General features: G+C 39.1%; 1 protein-coding gene across 1 annotated transcript; it reads left to right on the plus strand.

Moving 5' to 3' along the window:
* The first annotated feature begins 1,627 nt into the window (after positions 1–1,627).
* LOC115763438 (protein obstructor-E) lies at positions 1,628–8,100 on the plus strand. The gene is made up of 6 exons (XM_030706004.1): positions 1,628–1,659; positions 1,841–1,897; positions 5,150–5,372; positions 5,995–6,113; positions 7,420–7,816; positions 7,874–8,100. The coding sequence occupies exons 2-6, from the start codon at positions 1,858–1,860 to the stop codon at positions 8,034–8,036; spliced, it is 942 nt and encodes a 313-aa protein (XP_030561864.1). The 5' UTR covers positions 1,628–1,659; positions 1,841–1,857; the 3' UTR covers positions 8,037–8,100.
* The last annotated feature ends 2,330 nt before the right edge of the window (positions 8,101–10,430 follow it).

Raw genomic sequence — 10,430 nt, forward strand, 5'->3', positions numbered from 1 at the left:
ATTTACAGTTTATTTTCCGCTTTTTTATATTTTACCTTGATCCATAATCAGTTATCTACACATAAGTATTTACATAATATTGTCATTTAAGTCAACAATTTGCATATATTTGGGTACGCTCAAGATGTTATTTTTCCTGTACGAAAAGACAATTTGTCACAATCACAATTATTTCATTCGCAAAATGACAGGCAAATGAAAACCAAGCAGCTGGAAAACAAGCCAAGTCAGTTCCAGGGTGTGCTCATCGTTTGGATGGAGTTGCTGTCTAACGACATTCTGGGCCTGCACAATGATGCAGCAAACATGGCCGGAATATGTATGCAGGAGGCGACGACACCTGAAGCCAACACCCAAAACAGTTTTGCGCCACATTTTGTCATAATTTTTAGTTAATTTCAAAAATGCAAATCATCGATGCCAGGTCTTGGATCCACAGGCACTGCTGTCTAGTGTCCTGGCACGTCCTGGCATGTCCTGGCATTTCAGCCTTTTGACAAACTTCGGCATAGTCGCTCATTTGGGCGCAGGCTTGTTAAAACTATGCAATATTTCAACGACCGCCCGTGTAGGATTTCTATTCTTGTTTCTCGGAGCGTGTACGAGTTGCTGCCTCCGGGATCTTGTTGTATTCGTCAATCCTTACGGAGCTGGGCACATTTGGGCTTTGAGCAATTTGTTTGGCTTTTGTTTGTTTGTCTTGGCTTACATGCATAGTTTCTGTTCAAGTTTTTGGAAAATAACTTCATAATTCTCTCAGTGCAGTTTGCCGAACGCAGCATCACGATATGGTCACGATTGTTTAGAAATTTTCCTTATCAATATTGATGTTGGTATTGAGACTACTTCAAATTTTATACATTTATTTGTAAATAAAGTTGTATAAACTTAATATGGGCTTTATAGCGACTTATATTTTTATGGAATTTTTAAGCGTATTATTAAATTTGCTAAATATGTATGTCAAAGTCACGTATAGCTTGACTTGCATGTTATTATTTATGGATCATATGCGATAATTGATTAATTAAATTTGCTTAAACTGGTTGCAATCTAGGAAAACTGTCTACTAAAACAAGTTTTTAAAAAATCAAAGAAACTTTCATTACTTCTGCTGCTAATTGAAATAAGGAAAATCTTTAAAATCGCAGAGATCCAGTTGGATTGCCTTTACTGATTTGTTTAAAATACTGAAAAAATATACAAATATAAATATGGCTAAGATAAAAACACAAACAGCTTAGACTATAGCAATTGCTGAAAGTTAATTATTTTCAACTTTAAAGCTGCCATACTTATCGTACTTATAAATATAACTCTGGATGAAAAGTTGTTCTGAAGCTTTCGGTAACAATAAAAGCTCGGCTTAAGCGAGCTGCCGCTTAGCGCTAAAAGCTTCGAAAGCTTTGCTACAGACGTTGCAGATGCTGGGCAGAGCCGGTTTTGGTGATTGCGTATGCGCCACCGACGCCGACGTCGACGATGCCGCTGTCAGATGCATTTTGCATAAAGTTTTTAACAGTTATTGTTGTTGTTGTTGTTTAAAGGAACAACAACACAAACAAGTTGACGAGCACATTTAAAAAGTATTCGACGCAAGCTCAAAGCGAACAGTTGACTCTGAGACGACGACGCGTGCGCACAACGAATACGGCAACGGTAAATAATGCAAGCTGGGCGTGGAATAAATGAGAATGGAACATGGCAACAAAGTGCATGAAACGTGGAAATCTTGATGAAAATAAGCTTTAATATGTGTTAACAAATGTTGCGTGTTAATTACCCTTAAGCTCAAGTGAATTCTTGCGACATATTTTGTAAAAAGCTTCTCTTTGCACAGGTTGAACTGTTAACAAAATGGCGTCTCTGAAAATCTGCATATTTGCTCTGCTCGTGGGTAAGTGGAAATTTCTCTCATTGCCGACGCCAATTAATGAAATGGCATTAACAGTCAAAATATAACAAGCACATTTATTCAAATAAATTGTGCATCGCAAACAATTAGCATTCATTTGGGCACCAGCTGAAACGTTGGCATTGCAAATGCGTATTAATAGTTGCAACAACTTTTTTACACCATAAATCAACTGCGAATTTCAACAGTCGACAACAGAATTTGAACAATTTGATTGCTTTTGGTGTTTTTTTTGGTTAACTTTCGCTTAGCATTAAAATTGCATTTACATATTTCTATTTTGGCAGCTAACAAATAGATGTGTCAGCGGCCATTTATTTCGTTTAATTCATATTTCACACATACATTGTCTGACAATTTGCATAGTATTTGGCTTCCCATTTGCCAGTCGGAAATTCAACAGTTCACTCAGCATATTTTTGGTTTGGCGGTTCATTAAAAATTTGTTGCCACCCTCGATGTTCAAATGCGAGTGTGCGACATGTTTTAAATTGTATTTTGTTAATTTTCTGGTCGCACAAAAGTTAAATTGATATGCAGGCAACTGTTGCGTCTGTGAGTGTAAAACATATTTTGTAATTATGTTAAAATGGCCATGAAAATTATTGGCAATTGTTTGCGACGCTCCCTCATTAAATGTGCGAACTAATTGGCGAGTGTGGGCGTCGAAAATGGAATTTTTGTTTAATTACGGGCCAATTTTGTGTGCAGAATTGCAAATAGCTGGTAACAATAGAATAAGCTAACATTCCGATAGTAAAAACATATGCAACGAAAATAAATTAAATTGACATTATTTTATTTGGTGTAGCATTCCTTAATTATTTTTAGTCAACTATTAATCTATATCGATAGCCTTTAAATTTAAAAAGTTTGCGATATCCCAGTTTCACACCAACAATGCTTGCGCCCTTCTACGCAATTCTCATACCAACAAATGTGGCCTCAAGAGAGCAGTCTAGACAACATTAATTGGGTCTTACTGCTTAAAAGGCTTGATTAACAGTTCAATGAGCGACTTAAAAAAGCATTTCAAGCTGTTTAATTTTAATCTATTCAGTGTTCAATGAACTTAACACGCATGTTCCACGCCGATTTATTACTGTGACGACAGCTCGACACCCACAAAAATTGTGTGACTCGAATTCAATTTGACGAAAGCAAACAAGGCACAAAAACGTTGATTTTTTTTTTTATTTCATCACAGCGGTAGCTAAGGCACTCAATTAATCTAGTTTAACCGGACTGGAAACGAAGTCAAAGCGGTCGGGGACAGGCGACAGTTGTCGCAACCGGGATTCTATGATAAACTCGTTGACAAACGGTCAGATCGACGGTCGATGGTCTAGTAAAAAACTCAAGCCGCATTGCCAATGACTATGCGACTCTTTACTTGCCACGATAATCAAATAAATAAAAAGAACTGTCTAGTATAGCTAAAGATTATATAAAGTTATATTTGCAATAAACAAAGAACACAATAACGAACTAGCAATTTAACGCGGTCCTATATGCGATTCTCATATGAATGAGTAACACCTTTTAAAGACCATAGCCAAAACTAGACTAGACTAGTTCATGTTGCAAAGCCGATGACAAGTTCACCGCAACCGGCCAGAGGGCTAGAGTATAACCAAAATCAACTACGAAAGTCATAGCGACTTTTTCTGTTTTTGTGCGTTTTTCTCTTTATATTCTCTTTTTTATTATTTTTTTTTTGGCCAAGTCGTGTACGAAACGTGTTTCAATGACAAGCGGCAGCTGCAGTGGCAACAACAACTACAACTATAACAACTTGTTTCTTGTTGCTGTTGCTGTTGCTGGTGTTGGTGTTGGCGGCAACTGCGGCTGCGTCGGCTTAAATGTTGCCTGACACTTTACGCACTAATTGCTCTGTGGAATTGTTTCTTTATTAACGTTTAATCGAATGTCAGGCAGTCGCAGTCGCAGTCGCAGTCGCAGCCTCAGTCGCAGTCGCACTCCAACAGACAGAAACTTGTCGGCATTGTTGGCGGCTCGAAAATTTAATTGAATTCGTCTTTTCTTGTATTTCTGTGTGCCTTGGTCGTGTTTTTATGCAGTGTTGCTGATTAAAGTGGTTTACCTTGAAGTGCCTCAAGTATGCAAGTTGTTGCAACTTGTCGGAAGTGCATGGCAATGGCTGTGATGATTGAGTGAATGGACTCTGCCTTGTCTTTGTCTCCTCTTCTAACAGCTGATTGGCAATAGAAAACAGCTGACTTTGTGCATTTGCGACTGTATCCAATCGATATGCTTGAAGTAACTTTCACTTTTAAGGTCGCATACCTGATTACCCTATGTCACAATCCAGCCAGACCACAAGGCAGGAAAGCAAAACACGCTAACTTATATACATGTCTGCATAAATTAAGTTCGAACAACTGGTTTTAAGCGTCTAAAAATGAAACAAATAAACAACCAAAACTTGCCTTGCATGCACTCAACAAAATTATGGCTGTAGTTGGTATTGTTTACCGGCCGGCATTTGGCAAGCGAAATAACAGTTCGTAATACCAAAGAATATCTGAACAAATCTTAAAATAAAAACAACATTGTAATAATTTAATGATTAATTTTTTCTTTGTTTCTACATTGCAAATACTTGAAAGCTTGATTCATGTTTCAAAAGATCCCATTAAAAAAGTAATTATTTTAATAATACAAAAATAATAAAACGATTAATAATAGTAATGAAATTAATAAAAATAAAAAAAATAAAAAATAAAAAATAAATAAAAAAAACATTCTTTCTTTAATCCATAAAACATATGACCATATACTCAATTTTGAATTTTTTTTTATATAATATTTATATAATTGAACAACAACAATCATCAGATGATCCAGTTAACGTGCTCGAATTCGAAGGCTAGTGTAGTTTTATTGTCTAAGTCGAAAGCCACTTTAGTTAACAAAAAATAATTAATAGAAGTTCCCTCTCTCTCTTCCTCTCTCTCTCTCTCTCTCTCTCTCTCTCTCTCTCTCTCTCGCCCTCTCTCTCTCTCTCTCTTTATATATTTCTCTCACTCTCTGTATATTTAACAGTTCAACATTTAAATGTTACCAACTGCCTTATATATAGTCATGCAATGTGTATTTAAATAAACTGTAGGGTATTGCGCAATGTTCAAAGTTTTCAATTCAATTTATTCGTGTGTGGAATTTTATATTTAACATTATGTAAATATTTATTTATTTTTTTTTTTTGCACAGGAACAACGCTTGCTCAGCAGCGCGAACGTGGCAATTTCCGGGTGGGTGCTGGTCATCCGCCATCCCAACGTCACTTGCCGCAAAGGACGCGTGATCCCGTTCAGGAGGCTGCCGAGGAGCCAAAACGCAAGCAAGCCCAGGAATATGAGCCCAGCGACGAGTGCCCAGAGCCAAATGGCTTCTATCCGGATAATAAGCAGTGCGATAAATACTACGCGTGCCTGTAAGTTCCATCATGCGGCTTCTTAAATAAAACTTTAAGGTCAGGATTTACGAGTGACACACTTGAAAGTTTGAATATATGAAGATAACAAGGATAAAATTTAATAGACATTATTTAAAAAATTGCTGCCAGGTTCTGCATTTAAAAAATGTGGATAAATATTTTTAAAATATTATATAATCTATATTTATTCAACCCATTTGTGAATCACTTTGAACTCCTATGGGATACATGCTTCCTGTAAGCAAATGATGTGTATAAATATGCTTTGCTCATCTTTCGCGCCATTGGCCTCAGGTGAGCGAAGCCAATGATTCAGGCGTGCTCGAAAAGTGTTGAAATATGAATTGACTCAAATGATGTGTAAGCTCTATGGGGACATAAAAAGTATAAAGCTTAAACGAGTCAAAGGATGACGTACACTGAGACACTTTCTTATGTAAAGCTAAGATCTGCTTCAGGCAAGCTAATTTAATTTTAAGCTGCATTCAATATGGTTTTGTATAAACTGCAATAGTTTATATTAGCCAATTAAAAATTAAAATTGACACTAAGCTACCACAACATTGGGATATAAAAGAAATTTTCTCTCAGTGATAATACTTTTTGTTTTTAATTACAGAGATGGCGTGCCCACGGAACGACTATGTGCGGATGGCATGGTCTTCAATGACTACTCACCCAGCGAGGAGAAATGTGATTTGCCATATAACATTGATTGCAGCAAGCGCTCCAAGCTGCGTGAGTATAAAACCTGAGCGCCCATCTGGGAGCTGTGACAAGTTCGGTTCTTAAATGTATTTTAAGTATGCGGAGCGTGTTGTTCATTGGCAAACGCAGCGAAGAATCTCACGCTTGCTGCTATATTTAAACCTGACCAAAATCAACCCAATAATCACGAGCCGTGCCCGCACTTATTTGCTCGTTACTCGCACTTTGGCTTTAAAACGCGCAAGAGGAAAAAATACTTATTTATTATGCAAACGGCATGCGAGGTGGTTAACCCAAATTGTTGTCGTCAATAGGTCTTGGGTCTGGGTTGGGGGTATGGTTAGAGTTTGTTCTTGTTTTGGTGCTTGAATTTTATTTCAGCTATTTCTTGGTAGACTCGTTTTATTTTAGATTTTATTATTTTATTTTGTCACGCTCAGTAAGGTTTTATGTGAGCATATCAGGCGTCACGTGGCCTCAAGGCTTTTTTGAAGTATTCTGCATGACAGCTGATGCCAATTTTCACATCTGTATGCAGAGTATTCAAAGCAAAGAGGCTTAAAAATCCTTTTTCAATTTACAATTAGTGATCTTTTCTCTGAACTCCATTACATTCTCATTTGATATGCCATGGTTTTTTTCTGCAATTAGGAGCATAGCATCTACAAATTTAAATAAGTAATTGTTCGTCCATCAAAGCAATTAGCACACTTTATATGAGCCCACTAGCAATTTCAATTGCGTTTGCCTTTTGTCCAACATATGGGTCCAGTTTTTCACACAAAAGTAGCTTCTTTTATGTAAGGACCCCTCTTCATAATCTATTTAAGTCTACGCTCTCCGGTCGCCCATGCAAAGGAAGTGCCCAGCGTTGGCCCACAGGAAGTTGGTCATGCTAAGATATGTGCTTCCAGTTGACCATTTCATAGTATGTTGCATTGTTGGCAAACTACTCGGGCAGTAAACTTTCAGTTTAGAGCATAAACAAGTGCCGGCAAGGAATGTTCCTTGGACACTGCAAACTGGAATATTTAGAAACAAAGCACGAGAGCATATGGAGAGTACAGCAATACGGATATAAAGTGCATAAAAAAGACTGAAAAAAACTTAAAAGAATCGTTAGCAAAAAGAGAATTCAATATGGGCTTAGGCACTTGAAAAAAATTTGTAAAATTGTAAAATCATTTAAGGCTAGTTTGAATTGGAAAAAGAAAATGAACATTTAAGTTTGGCGTTGGGTACGCCCAGAACAGTTTGATATAAAGAAAAAATCATTTGAAAAAAAAATACTTATAATCAATTCTCAATCTCTTTAAAATAATATTTGCCTTCGCAGAAACTCCACAGCCCTCACAGCATTGTCCGCGCAAGAACGGTTACTTTGGCCATGAGAAGCCCGGCATTTGCGACAAGTTCTACTTCTGCGTCGATGGGCAATTCAATATGATCACCTGTCCAGTTGGGCTGGTATTCAATCCAAAAACTGGCATCTGCACCTGGCCCGATGAGGTGGGCGTTACTGGATGCAAGTCGGAGGACATATTCGAGTTTTCGTGCCCCAAGGTGAACGAGAGTATTGCGGTTACACATCCTCGTTACGCGGATCCCGACGACTGCCAGTTCTTCTATGTCTGCGTGAACGGTGATCTGCCACGTCGCAATGGCTGCAAGCTTGGCCAGGTGTTCGACGAGGAGAACAAAACCTGCGACTGGGCACGAAAGGTGCCAGATTGGTAAGATCTGCCGAGTCGAACAAAATGTGGCGAATTACTATGAATTTTTCAATTCAGTGCTGACTGGTATAAGGATCGCTTAACCGATGCCGAGCTGGACGAACTGGAGAACCCCAAGCCAAAGTCAACGACCACCAAGAGGCCGGCGCGTGTGCGTGGAGCCTCTAGACGTAAGCCGCAGCCGAAGGTCGTGAAGGAGGAGGAGCCTGAGGAGGAGTAGCTGGTCCAATTGTCGACTGTTTAATCTTAAGTTTGACTTTCCTGATAACAAATAAAAGAACCATTTGACATATCATGTCCATATCAATTCTGTATAGTCATAAGTTTATACTGAAATTGAACTAAGCAAATAGATACATAATTTAACTTGCCTACAAAGGAAATTTATTAGCCATACATATCATGATAAACTTCTCTATATGTATTAGTTTCATATCTTGAGCTGAGGCCAACAAATGTTTTCCAGTCTGTTTTCCACAGACAGCTTGCAAAACAACTACAATGTTGCCCATAAAAACGACAACTTCAATATGCGTTCAGATTTAGCGAGCACAACATAAGACGCTGCCAAAATGACTGGATTTGTATGCAGGATCCCAATCCAAAAGGGGGTGTACTCCCATTTACTCCCTAGTTTAGAAGATGAAAATCAATGCATCCCTTCCTTCCAATCTCTCTCTCTTCCTCTCTCTGCCCCTCGTGTTGGTGTTTTAAGTGTGTCTGGTGCTGCCTGCAGCGCATAAATTCAATTTGCCGTTCAGCATGCACAAAAGTATGCAACAAAATAGCAACAACTCGCGAACACACACACACACTGACACACCCAAACAGCCAACGCACACACACACACACACTCTTAACAGATACTGTGGACATGTGTATGACGTTTGGCAGACAAGAAGCATTTGATAAAACGCATCGAAATTGTATTGTGAAAATTGTGAGCAGTTGAAAGACGAGATTTACAGTGGCCATTGCCAGGGCGGATAGGGATACAGTGAAAGGGGGGAGGGGGACGCGATGGAGGCCAAATCGTAAATTGCATTGTTTAAGTAGCAAAGTAAAATCTCAGACAACGATAAGACATTTCACTTGGCAATGTGGAAGCATTAGTTTATGCATTGCATTCAGGGGACAATTGGCAACGGGCAAGAGGATAAACTGATAACAATAAATTGATAAAGAAATTGAGGTAATATGATGGCAATATCATTTCAAGCTGGAATGGTAATATCCAGGCGAATTAAATCTGACAATAGGACAACTATTTTTTAATGCTTATATTCTACTTTATTCATGCTGTGATTAGTTAAACAAATTATTTTCTAGTGCAAGTAATTAAATTACTGTATTATGTGCCCTGCCGTCTTCCACATAAGGTCTGCGTTAATATGCAATAAAAGAAGCAGACTTTGGGAATAATTACTGCAATCAACATTTGGACTCAACCGGGGTTGCTGAACCAAACCTCATTAAATTCTCGTTATCAATTAATGTTTCAGGGAGGCAAAAAGGATTTAAATATTCCTACTACGACCTACAAACTTCAAATAGAATGTAGGCTATCATTTACCATAGCCGGATTAATTTTTTTCAAGCGCTCCACTTAAGCAAACTCGATAAATATCGAAAGCTTTTCCTAGCTTCTAGTGCATATCCCTTAAACAGTAAAATCGTTTGCAGGAATCCCCTTGCCTCTTGTTGCACACACATATTTGAATGCTCTTGTGAAGCCCTGCACCTCGGCCTGATCGAATTAGAGGCCCTAAAGTTATTAAAAAATGAAAGGAACAGCTTCAATGCGTACATAATCAATAGCTTCATTTAATGACGTACTTCAAATATGGGTATGTCCAAGTTAAACAATTTAAGCCAAGCATCAAAGAGTGTTAAACCAGGCATAAAGCCCTCAACCATGCCAGACCGTGCCCAGCCTGATGGTTGTATCTTTGTTTGGTGTTAATGAACAGCTCGATTCCACTCAACTCAACTCAATGCGACTCGACTCCATTCGTCTCCTCCCATGGAATGAATGGCGACTTATGACGCGGTCACTGGCGCACGCACATGACCAGCATAAGAGCCAGGGAAACCTGTTAGCCAGTTGCCTTTGGCTTCTAATTAATCAACCAGCCAAAGCTGTCCAGCAGTCACGGGGCAAACACTCGCAGTAGCGTGCAAGCTGGCGTCACGCTGTCAATAATTTGGCACGTCCTGTGACCTGGCCAACACTTCCTCATCCGCTGCCTCATCGACGCCAACGATTCGAAACTGGGGCCAGAGCACCTGCTGCTGAGGGCGTCATCTAAAAAGCATTTCGTCGAACTCAGCGCCTACTTAATCAAGCGTAACATGGACATGTCCGAGCGCACCTGCTGGCTGACATATTGCGCCGCGACAGGCCCTTCCTTCCTCCAGCTTGCTCCAGCCACACGCTCAGCCAGTCGCTTAGGTTCGGTTTTGTCTTTGCCTAGCCAGCCAATGCGTGTGTGTGTGTGCTTAGACACACTGGACACACACACAGGCACTTACGCACACATGCACACTAGGACCCACTTGCAACTCGTATCAAATGTCAAATTTGACATTAACAAGTGTTTACATAATGACAACA

The sequence above is a fragment of the Drosophila novamexicana genome, unplaced genomic scaffold (assembly GCF_003285875.2).
Source record: "Drosophila novamexicana strain 15010-1031.04,08,12 unplaced genomic scaffold, DnovRS2.1 tig00000739-arrow-arrow-pilon, whole genome shotgun sequence".
Lineage (NCBI taxonomy): Eukaryota > Metazoa > Arthropoda > Insecta > Diptera > Drosophilidae > Drosophila > Drosophila novamexicana.